At 46.2% G+C, this 17,931-nt stretch overlaps 1 protein-coding gene across 2 annotated transcripts in view; it reads left to right on the forward strand.

Moving 5' to 3' along the window:
- The window catches only part of BLOC1S5 (biogenesis of lysosomal organelles complex 1 subunit 5), a 53,175-nt gene extending 47,803 nt beyond the window's left edge, over positions 1-5,372 (forward strand). For both annotated transcript variants that reach the window (XM_002714162.6, XM_089333436.1), the window contains one exon: positions 3,871-5,372. In XM_002714162.6, the coding sequence (XP_002714208.2) occupies positions 3,871-4,050 (180 nt within the window). In that variant the 3' untranslated portion in view covers positions 4,051-5,372. The remainder of the gene's footprint in view (positions 1-3,870) is intronic.
- Positions 5,373-17,931: the final 12,559 nt, after the last annotated feature.

A 17,931-nucleotide genomic window follows, 5' to 3' on the forward strand; every position in this document is an offset into this window, starting at 1 on the left:
TCTTCCAGCGATATTTCTCTCTCATTTCTCCTAGCTTCTCCCCACAGTCCATATCCGAGTCTAAGTTTTTTCTAACTTTCACTTTCGCTTAAATCTTAGATTTCTCCTAGCTTCTCCCCGCACTTCTTCCGTCCGGCTTTTCCCTAGGCTCTCTCTAGTCTCTTTCCGGTATTTTCCCGCTTCTTCCCTCCTAGGTTTCATATCCGCGTCATGGCACCATTATGTCACTCCCCCACTTGTGGAGGAACGACACCAGACCCTGCGCTATTCTCTTTGCCCGGCCCTTCCCGGGTTTGCTGCCGGCCCCCCCGCCTCCGTGGAGAGGAGCAATCCTCTGTATTTAATAAAATTAAAACTAAAGAAAAATGGGGCTGGTGCTGCGGCATAGCAGGTAAAGCCTCTGCCTGCAGTGCCGACATCCCATATGGGCTCTGGTTTGAGTCCCGGCTGCTCCACTTCCAATCCAGCTCTCTGCTATGGCCTGGGAAAGCAGTAGAAGATGGCCCAAGTGCTTGGGCCCCTGCACCCACTTGGGAGACCTGGGAGAGGCTCCTGGCTCCTGGCTTTGAAACGGCACAGCTCTGGCCATTGCAGCCATTTGGGGAGTGAACTATTGGATGGAAGACTTTCTCTCTCTCTCTCTCTCTCTCTCTCTCTCTCTTTCTCTCTCTGCCTCTCTGTAACTCTGCCTTTCAAATAAATAAATAAATCTTAAAAAATTAAAACAAAATACCATTTTGATGTTTATTTGCATTTTTCTCTTTCTAACCTATGCCTTTTTCTCTGAGACTAACAATTTTTCCAAAAGTGCCATTGAGTTTAATGAACTCTTCATGCTTCACTTATTTTTTAGAATTCATGAAACTGAAACATTAAAGGGTAATGGATTAAACTGTGTTTGACCTGCTTCCTGTCACTCCCCCTCTTCGTGGAGGAACAACACAGGACCCTGCGCTGTTCTTTCGTCTGCTCGGCCCTCCCCGGGTTTGCTGCTGGTTCTTCCCGGGTTGGCTACCGTCCCTTCCACCTCCGTGGAAGGGCGGTTCCCCCTGGCCACTTTCCCCACTTCCGCGGGGAGCGGCACACCGCCAGCCGGCTCTCTCGGGGGCTGCTCAGATGTTCCTCAGGTGTTCTCCTTAGATGTTCCTGGTGCATGTTGTCTCTCTCCTCCTTTATAGTCCTCTTCCACCAATCCCAACTCTGCTACCCACACGCCGAGTACGCTGCTCTCCTCCAATCAGGAGCAGCTCCTGCAGTTTATTGGTTGAACTGGAGGCAGCTGTGTAGAAGCTGTTTTCTCCTCTCCCAGCGCCATGTTGTGGGAGAGCAGATGCATAGAATAAGTCTTAATTCCAGTAACTTAGTCTAGTCCGAGTTGCTCCCCACACTTCCCAGATTCATGGTATGAGGAAATCCCTCCTCAGCTCCCCCACTCCTGTGATGCCAAGGCTCTGTGGGTCGTATGTAAGGGAGTTTGTCATTCAGCTTCAGGTTCGCTGGACCTCCCTCGCTGGGAAAACCTTGATGCTCGAGGGACGTCAGGTCAGCTTGGCAGAAAAGCTCTTGCAAGAGCTTGCTGTTGGTCTTGTGAAAGACACCCAGCTGCCCATGTCAGACTTCCTCCTCGTACTCTGTGATGGGAAACGCATAGGTCTGGGTATAAGACAGACCTGAGTTTGAATCTACAGCTCAGCTATTGGTTGAGCAACATGGAGAAGTAATGAAGTGTTTTTAAGCCTCATTTCTTTGTCTAGAACGAGAGTGGTGTAATCTTTCATGAAGTAGATAATACTTTTAGAAGTGGCTAAGCTGTGCATTTCATGCATGGGTAGAGCAGACGGGTTTAACCAGCTCTGCATTCTGCTCTTCACCCAGAAGAGAGAGAAAATAGTACGTCAAGGGCATTCTGGACAGAGCTTTTTCTTAGTGACCGTTTTTCTGGCTGCTGGCAACTGTGTTAGTAACATCTGAGCATACCAGGTGCCATTTTCTTGTTAGAGTTCTGGAATTAGCACCCTGGAGTCAGCGAAGGCCTCAGATGCTTTGTGGGTTTTTCTGGCTTGTTTAATAAAACTTTGTGTCAAAACTTGCGGAACAGTTCAAAGATAGTTGAAAATACAATTTAGGGTAAGAAGACTAAATTTATGCCTTTTTTCATTTATATAGTGTTTCATCTATATTGTTTTGCTGAAAAAAATTTTGCATCCCAGTGTGGAAATAGTAAGGATCATCTCAAGAAGAACTTAGATCCTTAACAGAGAGGTTTTATATGTTGATTCGCATTAAGGCCTGGAACTAAACAGACTTCTTGGGTTCTCATTTGGTGATTAATAATTTGTGGTTCTAGAGCTGGCGTTGTGGCACAGCAGTTTAAGCCACTGCTTGTGACAACACTGGCATCCCATGTGGAAGTGCCAGTTTGAGTCCTGCTCGCTCCACTTCTGCTCCAGCTTCCTGCTAATGTACCTGGAAGGGCAGTGGAGGTTGGCCCAGTTGCGTATGCCTCTGTCACCCATGTGGGAGATCCAGGTGGATTCCAGTCTCCTGGCTTCAACTTGGACCAGATCTGGCTGTTGGGGCCATTTGGGGAGTGAACCAGTGGATGGGAGATCTCTCTCTCTCTCTCTCTCTCTCTCTCTCGTGCTCTCTCATTCTGCCTTTCAAATAAATAAATCTTTCCAAAAAATAATGTGTGGTGTTTCTTTTTAATGCATTTTAAAAATAAGACAGGCTTAAAAAATATGGGGTCAGCCCTGTGACATTGTAGGTAAAGCCACCACCTGCAGTGCCGGCATCCCACATGGGTGCTGGTTTGAGTCCTGGCTGCTCCACTTCCAATCCAGCTCTCTGCTATGGCCTGGGAAAGCAGTAGAAGATGGCCCAACTCCTTGGACCCCTGCACCGACGTGGTAGACCTGGAAGAAGCTCCTGGCTCCTGGCTTCAGATTGGCGTAGCTCTGGCTGTTGCAGCCAACTGGGGAGTGAACCAGCAGATGGAAGACCTCTCTCCCTCCCTCCCTCCCTCCCTCCCTCCCTCCCTCCCTCCCCCCCCCCCTCTCTCTCTCTCCATCATCTTCTCTCTCTGAGTAACTCTGACTTTCAAATAAATAAATTTTAAAAAAAGACAGGCATTTACTTTCTTACAATAGTGATTCTTTTAGCAAGTATTCTTTAAACTTGATAAAAAAATTATGCAGTTCAATGGAATATAAGGAAAAGTAGAATTAGGAAAATTTACTTGGGTGTTGTGCTTAACTTTGTCATTTAAAGTTATTAAAAATTTCAAGCCGGCGCCGTGGCTCAATAGGCTAATCCTCCACCTTGCGGCGCCGGCACACCGGGTTCTAGTCCCGGTTGGGGCGCCGGATTCTGTCCCGGTTGCCCCTCTTCCAGGCCAGCTCTCTGCTATGGCCAGGGAGTGCAGTGGAGGATGGCCCAGGTGCTTGGGCCCTGCACCCCATGGGAGACCAGGAAAAGCACCTGGATCCTGGCTCCTGCCATCGGATCAGCGCGGTGCGCCGGCTGCAGCGGCGGCCATTGGAGGGTGAACCAACGGCAAAAGGAAGACCTTTCTCTCTGTCTCTCTCTCTCACTGTCCACTCTGCCTGTCAAAAATAAAAAAAAAAATAAATAAAAAAAATAAAAAAATTTCACAAATGTGCGTGTCCATGCTGTTATGATAATAGAAACCTTAGTTGTTTCTAATGTGTCATACTGTAGCCAGACATTAAACTAGAATATTATTTTATCATCGTGGCTTCCCAGCTGATTGTCACAGTAACCAGATATCAAGAGATACTTAGATTTGTCTCTTCTGCATAGGGAAGTAATTGGAAAACGTCATGTGACTTTCCAATTCTCTTTTCCCAGATGTATAATGACCGCTTGGTGGCTAACGAGAAGCGGCGCAGCCTCCAGTGGGAAGAGTTTATGAAGGAACAGCCCCAGAAGCGGGCAGCAGTGGACGAAGAGCACAGGAAGGCGTTGGCCAGGCTGCGGGGGCAGTATGCCGAGATGCAGAAGGACCTCACCAAGTTCGCGACCTTCTAAGGAGCTGAGCCGCAGCAGTGCAGACGACGAGGAAACATTGACTCCCAGACATGCCCACCCAGCCGCCTCACCTCTGCTTCCAGCCTAGCAACGCACTGGAGAACACACTTTTCCATCAGAAGAAGGGAGCTTCTGGGGTCCTGATGGGGTGTTTCAGAGTGCTACATCTTCCTGGTTTTAAGTGCCTAGATCCGACTATTGGAAAGGGAAGGAGTAGGAGGAAAAAAATGGATAATTTTACTTTTTTGTTAATCAGAATTGACCCTTTTTCCCATTGATTGTCTCAGAGAACTGTAGGTATAGATTAGGAGGATATTTTAGTTCATTCATATGCAGAATTAATTGAGGTTTATTATTGTGGTTTAGAAGACAAGTATAAGAGCTACCTGTTGTAGCCCACCGGCTATTAGAAGAATGCATTAAGTGTTGTTCCATGAGGAATTTAGACAAAAGTCAGCTGGCCTTGGAGCACAGATCACGTTTAAGAGAAGTGGAGATCCCAACACTGTCTTCACGGCGGCCGAGTTGGCCGTGCACTGCCAGCTGGGAGAGGCTGCGAGTTTGCAGTGCAGCCAAACGCCATGTTTTGTTGGATAACAAAGCACACGTGTTAAGTCTGGGAGCCTTCCAGCACTTAATATTTTCAGCTTTTAAAACATGCTTAGGAGGAAAAGCTTACCAAAAATGTATCTTGACCTCTTTTTAGCCTTTCCAAGAACCATATTCTTGCCCATGGTATTTACCTCATTTTTGTGTCTGTCTGCTGTGGGTGAGCTTTATTTTTAAGATACTGATGTCTATACCTGTTTCAGCTGTTGAGTGAGTATTCTGTGAAGCTTGCCAAGGAACCCCTCCGGAAGGATTTGGGCTCTTTATGAACCAGAAGTGTTTGCTCACATGGTAAATGATCCACATGACATGTAAATCCTCTTTAGTGTTAACGTCTGTCCTTACAAGCAAGTGTATTATGGTGAAACATGTACCAATTCTGTCATCACTGTGATGGTTGGAAATTTGCATTTAACAATCTAATTGAGAAAGTAAGTTAGGTTTTTTTTTTTATTTGCCATAAGCCATGCAGAAGTTCAAAGCAATAATGTCAGGTTTATGGCAAATGTGGGTAAGCAAGCCTTTTGAATGCTTTTTATTGCTCTTCAGTACAGAAAGGCAGAAGGAAGAAACATCCAAGTCTGTCGTGGTGTCTCAGCGTGGCAACTGCGGTGCACTGACAGTGCTTGCTGTGTGAATTTATGGCTTACTGTCAAAGCTCCGTTCCTGGCTGCATGGTGAAAATGTAATTAAAGTTGATAGAGGAGATGAAATAAGTATTTGAGATTTCTTTCAGTAACACTGACCGTCTGCCAACTCTCTGTGTCCGCTACTGCGGGCTTGACAGGTTCATCAGTCATCCTCGGTACCTGGACCAGAAAGAGCACTTGCTGACACCAAGGCACGTTGGAATGTCCTTAATTCTCTTTCAGTGGCTGAAAAAAAAAATACTTCCAAAAATATCCCACACGTGAAGAGGGAGGGGAATCTCAGATGAAAATTCCCTTTGTGTCACAGCACTCTCTGGAATGCTGCGAATGGCCAGCACACTGCTGAGCGGATGCTGTGACCAAGGGACCAGGGTTCTGTGGACCAGCAGGACTGTGCCCTAACCGTGCTACCCACCTTGTGCGGCGAAGATTCCGGAGAGTTTTTGCTCATCTCCTACGAATAGTGAATACCTCATGCATTTGTATATAGTCCATAAACATCCGAGGGGCTTCCTAAACAAAGTGAATGCTTTTGTGTGTTAAACATGAAGATACTCAGGTCTGTCTGTGTAACTTTGTAACTAGTCAACATAGCTTTAAAAGAGTTGATTTACTTTCCTTTTGATATATTTTAAATTTTTAGAATTTGTTTTGAGAGACCAGTACGTGGGCCCCCCCCCCCCCCCCCCGCACACCACTGGTTCAGTCCCACCCAGAATGCCCTCAGCAGGAACAGGGAACCCAATCCAGCTGTCCCCTGTTGGGGGAGGGGGAGCAGGAACCAGGGACTGGAGTCTCAGTGCCCCTTCCTCCTAGATTCAGGAACTAGAATCAAACCCAGATACTCTGATGTGGACATGGGCATCATAACCAGCCTGTGACTGCCAGGCCAAATGCCCTCCCTCATTTTGGTATTTTTACTGGTAAGTATTTTTGTTTGCCCATTTCAAAGTCATTTTGTTATTTAGGTATAAAAATCGATTTAATAAGTATATACTTCAGGATTTCTTCTGTGTATGTCATTGAGCACAGGACCAATTATTGTCATGGTCAAATGCAATAATGTTTTGTAGTTTTACAAAAGTTAAAATGTGTTAAAACTTTGAAATATTTTTGGAGACAGGCGTCTGGCCTAGTACTTGATATCAGTTGAGAATCCTCTTATCCCATATCATAGGGCCTGGGTTCAAGGCTCAGCTCCATCCCAGTTCACACTTCCTACTAACACACGTGCTGGGAGGCAGCGTGTAGTCCTCGGCCCCCCCCCCCCCCCCCGAGACCCAGACTGAGTTCCTGACTCCGTTTCAGCCTGGCCCTGCCTTTGAGGAGTGAACCAGTGTCTCTTTCTCTCCCTTTCTGCCTCTCAAATATTTTTTTTAAAAAATTCTAAGTATTTTCTGTTTTCCACTGTGATTTCTTTCTTTCTTTTTTTTTTTTTTTTTTTTTTTGACAGGCAGAGTGGACAGTGAGAGAGAGAGACAGAGAGAAAGGTCTTCCTTTTGCCATTGGTTCACCCTCCAATGGCCGCCATGGTCGGCGCGCTGTGGCCGGCGCACCGCGCTGATCTGAAGGCAGGAGCCAGGTGCTCCTCCTGGTCTCCCATGGGGTGCAGGGCCCAAGCACTTGGGCCATCCTCCACTGCACTCCGGGGCCACAGCAGAGAGCTGGCCTGGAAGAGGGGCAACCGGGACAGAATCCGGCGCCCCAACCGGGGCTAGAACCCGGTGTGCCGGCGCCGCTATGTTGAACCGCAGCGCTGGCCTCCACTGTGATTTCTTTACTGACATATATATATATATATATATGGGTTTTTTTAATTTCCTTTATTGAACTGTGGTCAGAGAACAGTACATATAAAACTGATCTGTTTGCTTGTGATGATATTTGCTTTATGGCTTAGAATCTGGTCAGTTTCTATAAATGTTTCGTGAATATTTGAAAAGTATGTGTGTTTTCCAGTTATTGGATGTCCATTAGACCAAGCTTGTTATGTTACTGTTCTTTTTTCTTCTACTTGATCTCTCAGATTCTAAGAAGGGTAAGAACTTCTATTCTAGTAGATTTCCTAGTTACTTTGTGTAATTCTATCAATTTTTGTCTTATTTTTGTTTTGTTGCTAGGTATATAAAAGTTTAAAATTATCTTGCAAGTTTAAAATTGAATCTTAGTATTTACATGCAAGGCTTCTATGTCTAATACTTTTCTTCATTTTATGTTGCTCTAAGATCTAAAAAAGCATATAGGCCCATTATATAAATATAATACTAACTCATTAATAATTGTATTTTTTTATTCTGTTGAACTTTTATGTTTTACATGTGCATCTTTTTTTTAAATTTTATTTATTTTAAAAGGCAGAATTAGAGGGAGAGATATTCCATCTGCTGGTTCACTCCCCAAATGGAAACAACGGCCAGGTGCAGGCCAGGCCAAAGCCAGGACCAGAAGCTTCTTCCGGGTCTCCTACACGGGTGCAGGGGCCCAAGGACTTGGGCCATCCTCTGCTGCTTTCCCAGGCCATAGCAGAGAGCTGGATCAGAAGTGGAGCAACCGGAACTCAAACTGGTGCCCATAAGGGATACCGGTACTGCAGGCACTGGTGGCTCACCCTGCTATGCTACAGCACCAGCCCCTACATTTGAAAATCAGAGTAACAGAGAGAGAGAAGGGTCTTCCATCCGATGGTTCACTCCCCAAATGGCCGCAATAGCTGGAGTTAAACCGATCTGGAGCCAGGAGCTTCCTCCAGGTCTCCCACATGGGTGCAGGAACCTAAGGACTTGGGCCATCTTCTTCTGCTTTCCCAGGCCACAGCAGAGAGCTGGGTTGGAAGTGGAACAGCCGGGACTCGAACCAGTGCCCATAAGGGATGCCGGCACTGCAGGCGGCAGCTTTACCCGCTACACCACAGCGCTGGCCCCTACATACGCATCTTAAAAACTAACTAGGGGCTAGCGTTGTGGTGTAGCAGGTTAGGCCGCCTGTGATGCTGACATACCATTTGAGTGCTGCTTCGGTCTGAACTTTCCCATTTGCTGTCTGAACTGACTCCTGATGGTGCCTGTGTTCGGATGTGTTGTGTCCTGTTTGCCATTGCAAATTAAAAGGTAGAGGATTTTATTGCTTTGGAATCTAGCATACTGACTGTCCTTCCTGGAGTTCTACTCCAGGGGCTCCTGTTTGCCATTTGGGGTTGTAAATCTGTTTCAGGATGAAAAATACCAGAAAAATACTTCAAGCATTAATGCAGTCAAAACATCATAGAAAATATATTTCCAGTAATTGGTTTTTAGCCTTCAAATTGGTGTTATTTTATTAATTTTGAACTTTAGCAAGATGTGCATATTAATATTGTATTAGCTTTGTACAACTCAAGGTCACACAATGAACAGAGAGTGGAAATCAATCACATCACTTATGGCCTGGCCTTGTTCTGTGCGGTTTTGAATTTCAGTTGCTAAAAATAGGTCTGTCAACAATAGCAAAGCACTGTTTCTTCAGATAGTTTCGTATTAATGTTCCATAGCAAGGGAAAATGAAGTTACTGGATTTTCAAATGTGATACGCATCACAGAGCAGTAAGTTTGTGTAGTTACATTTGATCGTTACAAAAACTCAGGGTTCAAATCACCTCTAACGAGGTAGTAAACACTGATTAAGGTGAGTAAACAATTGTGTAGTATAAGTCACAGTCTACTTTTAAGTGCTTTATGTATAGTTCAATCTATTCCGTCCTTATAACCAAGAAGGCGCCCACTTTTTTCTTTTTAAGCTGGAGCAAAATGGTAAAGAAATAAAAGGAAATAGTGCTTTTTCCACACTTGAGCTGGCAGCAGCACATCAAATAGTAGACTAAACAATACGTTTCTGGTTTTTAAAATCCCATGAGTGATAGGAAAATCCATAGTATATTTGGATCTTGAAGTTGTTCTTTATGAAACTTTCTAAAAGAAAGCTTCGTGTACCACAAGCAAGTCAGTGTGTGAAATTCTCTTCTAAAATGTAGACAGCTGGGATTATGTCAAACTAAGAAGCTCACATGCAGCAAAGGAGCAGAGTCCAGGAATAACCTACAAATGGGAGAAAGTATGTAAAATATTCATCTGACAAGGGGTTAATACACAGAACGCGTAAGAAACAACAGCAAACAGAAAAATCTGGTTTTTAAATGTCAAATAATCTGAATAGTTATGTCTCGGTTTATACATCTATGAAAAAACGTCCAACAGTGGGAATCACCTGGGGAAATGCAGGTCAAGTCCTCGGTGATGTGTAATCTCTCCCCAGTTAGAATGGCTCTAATCAAAAAGACAGTCAGTGCTGATGAGGATGCAGGAAGGCGAAATTCTTACACGCTGTTGATGGAATATGAATTGATGTGGCCATTATGAAAAGTGGTACGTATGTTCTTCAAAACACTGGGAGCAGAGCTGTCATACGACCCAGCGGTCCCACTGCTGGGTATATCTGCAAATGAAGTGAAATCGCACCTGCATATTCATGCTCACTGTAGCACTCTTCCCAAAAGCCAAGCTGTGGAATCCATCAAGATGATCATCGAGGGACAAGTTTTTTAAAAGAGTGTGTATGCAGGGTGGAATATTACTCAACCATGAAAAGGATGGAATCCTGTCATTTATGGCAACAGGGATGGAAATGAGAGGCGTTACATGAAGGGAAACCAGCTGGGCACAGACAAACACTGCACCGTCCCGCTCATCTGTAGAAGCTGAAAAACCAGCCTGGAAGTGAAGGGTGGGATAGAGCCCTGCAGGCCAGGCATTGGGGGTGGTGAGAGGTGGGGTAACGGGAGAAGGAATTATGTTCTGCACCAGCCGAGCTCGACAGCGATTAACATGCGTTTTAAAATACTGAAGGAGTTTGAAGGCTCCCAACGCAGAAATTAGAGTATCTGAGGAGATGGGAGTGATTTGGTCATTACATGGTGTATACACCTGTCAAATGACAGCACTAGACCCCACAAACATGTGCCAGTACTAAGTGTCAGTTTTTAAGAGTGGCTTACACATTTTAAATCACATGAAGTTTTTTTTCTTTTTAATTATTTGAAAGGCTGGGAGACAGACATCTCCAATTCATCGGCTCACTCCCTGAACGCCCACATAGCTGGAACTGAGCTAGGTCCTAGCCAGAAGCCTGGGAGTCAGTGCAGATCTCCCACACGTATGGCAGGAATCCAACTACTGGAGCCATCCCTGTTGCCTCCTAGGGTGTGCAATAGCAGGAAGTTAGAATCAGGAGAGGAGCTCCCCGCTTGAACCCAGGCACTTGAAAATGGGCTGTAGGTGTCAGCCACTAGACCAAATGCCTGCTGCTGGGTGTGTGTGCATCCCATGAGTACTGCCATTTTTTAAATGTCATGGTTATTGTAGCTTTGCAACTGTGTTTTGAAGTCAGATCTGTGATGCCTCCAGGTTTGGTTTTGTTTCTTCTCAGAATTGCTTTGGCTCTTCAAGGTCAGCTGTGGTTCCATATGAATTCTGTGCTTATTTTTTCTAGTTCTGTAAAGAATGCCATTGTTATTTTGATGGGAATCACATTGAATCTGTAAATTACTTGGATAGTATGAATATTTTCACACTATTCTTCTAACCAATGAGCCTGGGATATCTCTATTTCTGTGTGTTTTCAATGATTTTGCCATTCATGTTTTACAGTTTTCATCATAGAAATCTTTCACTTCATTCATTAAATTTATTCTAGATACTTGTTGGAGGGGCACTACTGTGAACAGGAATGCTTTATGATTTTTCTTTCTGCTTACTTGATATATAAAAATGCTGCTGTTTTTGTATGCTGATTTTCTGCCCTAGAAATTTACCAATGGTTAGCAGCTCCAACATATAAAATCATCCTAATTGCATGCAGGAATAATTTGTCATATATCCCAATTTTGATGCCCTTTCTTTCTATTGCCTAATGCTCAGATGGGATTTTCAGTGATGGAAAATTCTTTGTTTTGTTCTAGGTCTTCCACGAAATCCTGTAAGCTTTCCCCAGGCAGCATGATGTTGGCTGGGAGTTTGTCATGGATGGTCGTGGTTGTGTTGAGATCTGTTCCTCCTTTCCCTATTCTGTTGAGGATCTTTACCATGAAGGGATGTTGAATTTTATCAAATGAATTTTTGAGTCTGTTGATATGGCCTAAGGATTTGTGCCTTTTGGTCGGTTGTAGTATGTTTGTGGACTTGTGTGTGTTGGACCATCCTTGCGTCTCTGATTTCAACCTCACTTGATCACGACACACAGTCTTTTCAGTGTGCTCTTGGATTCAGCTTGCAAGTGTTGAGAAATTTTGCAACTCATATTTATCAGGGATCTTGGTCTGTAGTTTTCCTTTGGTGCCATCTTTCGGTGTCTTTGTCTTTGGTGTTAGGGTAGTGCTGGCCTCATAGAATGAGTCTGAGATAGTTTGAGAATTGGTGGTCATTCTTCTCTAAATGTTTTACAGACTTCAGTAGTGAAAGCATCATGCCTGAGCTTTTATTTATTGGGAGACTTTTTACTAATTCGGTTTCGTGGCTCATTATTGGTTTGTTCAGGTGTATTCTGAGTCTTTTTTGAAAGGCAGAGTTAGAGAGAGAGAGATCTCCAATCCAGGAGCTTCATCCAGGTGGCAGGGGGCGCAAGCACTTGGACCATCTTAGCTGGATTGGAAGTGAAGCAGTTGGGACTCCCGCTGGCTTAGCCTGCTCTAAGCAGTGCTGCCGCCATGTTCTGTGTCCTCACGGCTCCATGTTCGTAGGTTATGTGTGTCCAGAACCCTATTCATTTCTTTTTTTTTTTTTTTAGATTTATTTTATTTATTTGAAAGAGTTACAGAGAGAGGTAGAGACAGAGAGAGAGGTCTTCCATCTGCTGGTTCACTCTCCAGATGGCTGCAACGGCCGGAGCTGTGCCAATCTGGAGCCAGGAGCTTCTTCTGGGTCTCCCACGCAGGTGCAGGGGCCCAAGCACTTGGGTCATCTTCCACTGCTTTCCCAGGCCACAGCAGAGAGCTGGATCGGAAGTGGAGCAGCCGGGTCTCGAACTGGCGCCCATATGGGATGCCGGCGCTTCAGGCTGAGGCTTTAAACCATTGCACCACAGTGCCAGCCCCATACCCTATTCATTTCTTTAGGTTTTCAAGTTTGTTGCTGTGTAGTTGTTCATAATATCTTTATAAAGATCAGCACAACAAAGAGTTTATTTTTTAAAAAAGATAAATAAAATTTATAAACTTGTTGCCAGGCTAACCAAGAAAAAAAAAGAAGGAAGATCCAAGTATAAAATCAGAGATGAAAAAGGAGACATTGTAACTAATACTTTAAGCTGTGTGTGTGTGTGTGTGTGTGTGTGTGTGTGTGTGTGTGTTTGGACAGGCAGAGTTAGAGAGGAAGGTCTTCCTTCTGTTGGTTCACCCCACAAGTGGACGCCATGGCTGGTGCACCGCGCTGATCCGAAGCCAGCAGCCAGGTGCTTCTCCTGGTCTCCCATGCAGGTGCAGGGCCCAAGCACTTGGGCCATCCTCCACTGCACTCCCTGGCCACAGCAGAGAGCTGGCCTGGAAGAGGGGCAACCGGGACAGAATCCGGCGCCCTGACCGGGACTAGAACCCGGTGTGCCAGCGCCGCAAGGCGGAGGATTAGCCTAGTGAGCCGCGGCACCGGCCTAAGCAGCGTTTTAAAAAGTGTTTTAGGGCCGGCGCGGCTCACTAGGCTAATCCTCCGCCTTGCGGCGCCGGCACAGCGGGTTCTAGTCCCGGTCGGGGCGCCGGATTCTGTCCCGGTTGCCCCTCTTCCAGGCCAGCTCTCTGCTATGGCCAGGGAGTGCAGTGGAGGATGGCCCAGGTGCTTGGGCCCTGCACCCCATGGGAGACCAGGAGAAGCACCTGGATCCTGGCTCCTGCCATCGGATCAGCGCGGTGCGCCGGCTGCAGCGGCGGCCATTGGAGGGTGAACCAACGGCAAAGGAAGACCTTTCTCTCTGTCTCTCTCTCTCACTGTCCACTCTGCCTGTCAAAAAAAAAAAAAAAAAAAAATTAACATTTACACTAAATTTTTAACACTGAAGAATCTATCTCGAGTGTCTAAAATTTACCGTTAATTACCAGCAGGTGGCGCTGTGATAACAGCTGTAATCCCTATCTAAGCAGGTTAGTGTAGATGGTTGCATAATCTATGGACAAAGATGTATCAGATATTTAAAAAAAAAAATTGACACATCTGAATAAAAATAGCAAAATGTAGGAAAGCATATGAAATGTCCCTACTTTTGAGAATTGTATTTTTTCCTAATTTTCTTCATGTCTTAAACACACAGATTCTTTCATTATATAATTAATGTGGAGGTTTTATTAAAAATAAAAACACGTTAAAGAGGTCCTGGTAATTCTTTGGACTTTACATTGAAGTATAGAATGGTGGGCAAACCACAAGGTTACAGCTTGTGTAACCAAAACCAAACCAAGAAAGAGAACATTCACAATCAAGTTTTTCTATGGATTTTGGACATTTCCTTCAAATTAAAGTAGAGTTATAATTTCTAAATTGATAAAGACATAAAATACAGTAATCTGTGGAAAATGATAGAAATGAAAATGGTGAGTGTTGTGGTGCAGCAGGTTAAGCCACAGCTGAGACCCCTGCTTCCCCATCACAGGGCCTGGTGGCACCCTGGCCCTGCTTCCAGGCCATGCTGGGCCCCCGCGCCTGGGAAGCAACAGGTGATGGCTCCAGACCTTGAGTCCCTGCCACCAGAATGGAGCGTCTGCCTCCTGGCTGTGGCCTGGCCCCGCTCCATCTGCTGTGGTCATCTAGGGAGTGAACCAGCAGATGGGAGACCTCTCTGTCTCTACCTCTCTGCCTTTCACGTAAATAGATCTTTACAATAAAAGGACCCTGATACACTCCCGCAGTATATGGTTCTAATAAGCTAATCCCAGTAGAAGCTGTCTTTGTGAGCTGTGATCATGGAATGACTTAGAATAAAGATCTTGAATTCAGCAGGGCTAAGGAAATAAGAGGTGGCAGAGTGTTTCCAGTCCGCTGTATTCATTAGGCATCTGCAGATCACCAGTGTCCCAGGTACTTCCGACACCTAGAAGTGCTGGGCTAAAACGGTGACCACAGCTTCGTTTCTGCCCGTATGTGTACAAGGGTCAGCTCTAGGGGGTCTGGCATAGTGGTTAAGATGTTGCTGGTGATGCCCACCTCCTAGATCAAGAGTGCCTGTGTCCAAGTCTCTCACCTCTGTTCCCAGTTCTACTCAGGTGCAGGTGCACCCTGGGAGGAAACAGGTGACAGCTCAAATGCTTAGGTCCCTGTCACACACAGGGGAGACCCAAATTGAGTTCCAGTCTGTTGGCTTCAACCTGGCCCCGCTGCAGCTGTTGCTAGCATTTAGGGAGTAAACCAGCAGATGGGAGAATTCTCTCTGTTTCTTGCTTCCTTTAAAATAAAATAGTGTTTTTAAAAAATGGCTGGAAATACGCCTAGCAAATTCAAACAAAAAATTCCTAAACTTCTTTGATGTTGACAGCAGTTAGATAAGACTGGAAATTGGAAAGCACACCGGTTTGAGTCAGTCTGACATATGTCAGTCTAATATAGGGTACAGAGTGGCATTTTTTTTTTCTTTATGCTCCTAGAAGCTTCTGTTTAAGATGTAATAGTTTTTAGCATTTTGCCTTACTTGCTTCCTGTCATACAAGGACTTTAAACATGTCACTGAGACGGCTTCCACATCACCTCCAGCTTTCCCAGTGCTCATCCTGTAGGTACTAGGACTGTTAGAGTAAGTGGCCCAATGAAAGAGTCGCAGGAAGCTCACTCCGCGGTCTCAGCTGTGTGAATGGTGGCTCGAGGAAGTGAGCAGCCTGCCGCTGGATTTTTCAGAATGTAGCTGAAAATAGTAACTCCTCGTCTAGACAGGGCAGGGATGCAGATGAAGATCTCGGTTTGGAATTTAGATTGCGAGGATTTGTCATCCATATATAGATATGTCTGTGTACTGTGTGTGTGACTTATACAGTCGCTGGCACGGCGTCAGGGTTGGGTAACGTGCCCCATGTCAGAACTGTGAACCCGGGTCACTGAGTTCTCGCTCTTGAGAGCCCCATCGCTGCAAATGAGGGAAATCGAGAAAGACGCTGAAGGGTCTCCTCTGGCTTTCAGATAAGTAGTTCGCTTTCCTGCGATTAGTGAGACATCAGGACGGGGCTTTGTGCGGCGGCTGCCCTCATTGAAGGGTTTCCCACTTCCTTTCCCAGAAGACTAAATTGTTCCAGGGTGAAGAATGTGTCCTCTGCTCTTTTATATCCTCTGCCTGGGAAACGTGCTTACTGTGTAAACAGGAAGTGCTCTCCTTGTAGGGCCGGTCATGAATCTGGGTAAGGAAGATTTGAATTCTCCTCGCCATTTGCATTGCATTTGCATTTTGCAGTGGCTGGACCTGGAGAAATGTGGAAAGAGCAGGTGAGTGCATCCTGCTACTTTGCACCTGCACCGTCAGGCTTCTGCACAGGTGGTCATCACCTCGTTTATATTATTTGCTATTTCTGGAAGATTCTAAGTTTTTAAGGTAGACCATGAACTGCAGAAGTAGAAACTTGAAATCTTACTGCTTTGAAGATATCACAGTTATCCCCAGTTAACACTATTTTTCCCTAAAACATCACTTGGGTCAGTGTTTGGAACTTGGAGTGAGTCTCTTGGTGGAGACAATGAGGTGCGTGGCGATGAGGCTCTTAGCTGGCCCACGAAAGCTGTCATGCTCCCAGGCATGGGGCCAGGTGCACTATGTGGGGCCACCTTAGCAGGTTTCCTTGTTTGGTTAAAGAAATGAATTCAGAGTCTTTTTTTTTTTTTTTAAGATTTATTTATTTACTTATTTGAAAGAGTGACAGAGAGAACTTCCATTTGCTGGTTCTATCCCAGAATGGCTCTAACAGCCAGGGCTGGACCAGACCCAAAGCCAGGAGCAACAATTCCATCTGGATCTCCCATGTGGATGACAAGGGCCCAGTACGTCAGCCGCCTGCTGCTGCTGCTTCAGGCTCCCTAGCAGGGAGACGCATCAGTTCAGGGCAGCCGGGACTGAAACCGGCGCTCCAGTAGAAAGCTGGTGTGGCAAGCAGTGGCTTAACCAGCCACACCGCATCACTGGCCCTCTGAACCCAGGACCTAACTGGGGGGACCTGAGGTTTTTTTTTTTTTAATTTATTTTATTTATTTGAAATACATCTGCTGATGCAGTCCCCCAAACAACCATAACAGCCAGGACTGGGCCAGCATCCCAGAACTCAGTCCCCGTCTCCTACGTGGGTGGCAGGGACCCATCTGCTTGGGCCATCACTGCTGCCAGGGTGCAGCTTGGCTGGAAGCCGGAATTGGGAGCAGAGCCCTGCACTGTGGGGTGTGGGTGCCCCAAGCGGTGGTTCCAATGCCTGCGCTGAGGTGTTCCTCGTGGACACCCCCTGAAAGCGACAGGGCGCATCAGAGCAGAGGAAGCAGGGTCTTGGTTCCCAGTCGCTGAGAGAGGCGTCTGTTTAGGGCCAAGTCCTTCTTGGACCCCAGTCCCGGCCTCCCTCATCTGCCTTGTTTTCTATTATTATACTTGCTGCCTCAAAACAGTAAGTTCTCAGTTTCCCCGCTTACTTGGTGCAGATTTTAAGGTTTTTTTTTTTTTTTTTTTTTTTTTTTTTGACAGGCAGAGTGGACAGTGAGAGAGAGAGAGACAGAGAGAAAGGTCTTCCTTTTTGCCATTGGTTCACCCTCCAATGGCTGCCGCGGCCGGCGCGCTGCGGCCGGCGCACCGCGCTGATCCGATGGCAGGAGCCAGGTGCTTTTCCTGGTCTCCCATGGGGTGCAGGGCCCAAGCACCTGGGCCATCCTCCACTGTACTCCCTGGCCACAGCAGAGGGCTGGCCTGGAAGAGGGGCAACCGGGACAGAATCCGGCGCCCCGACCGGGGCTAGAACCCGGTGTGGCGGCGCCGCTAGGCGGAGGATTAGCCTAGTGAGCTGCGGCGCCGGCCCTCCCCTGCTACACTTCTACTGGAAGCTCCTTGTCTTTGACCTCGACTACTGCCATCCTCCTTGCCTTCACTCTCGCCGCCCCCCAACCATCTTCTACACAGCTGCCCCCTGTCTTCTAGAAAGCCTGCATCGAATCATGTATTCACCTGCTTAAACCCTGCGATGACTTCCTCTTCCATGCAATAAAATCCAAGCTGCGGCCTGGCACTGTGGTGCAGAGAGTTAAGCCACAGCCTGCAATGCCGGCAGCCAGAGTGCCTGTTCAATTCCTGGTAGCTCTGTTTCTGATACACCTCCCTGCTAACACACCTGGGAAAGCAGCCGGTAATAGCTCTAGTTCCTGGGCCCCTGCCATTCCTGTGGGAGACTGGATGGAGCTCCCAGTTCCTGCCTTCAGCCTGGCCCAGCCCTGGCCATTGTGACTATTTGGGAAGTAAACCAGTGAATGGAACATCCCTCTCTGTCACTCTGCCTTCTCAAAATCTTGGTTTTATTGTTATTTATTTGAAAGGAAGAGTGACAGGGAGACACAGAGAGAGAAGAGATCTTCTATCTGCTGGTTCACTCCCCAAATGGCCACAAGGC

This window comes from Oryctolagus cuniculus, chromosome 5 (genome assembly GCF_051225735.1).
Source record: "Oryctolagus cuniculus isolate XC-2025 breed Fujian yellow rabbit chromosome 5, ASM5122573v1, whole genome shotgun sequence".
Classification (NCBI taxonomy): domain Eukaryota; kingdom Metazoa; phylum Chordata; class Mammalia; order Lagomorpha; family Leporidae; genus Oryctolagus; species Oryctolagus cuniculus.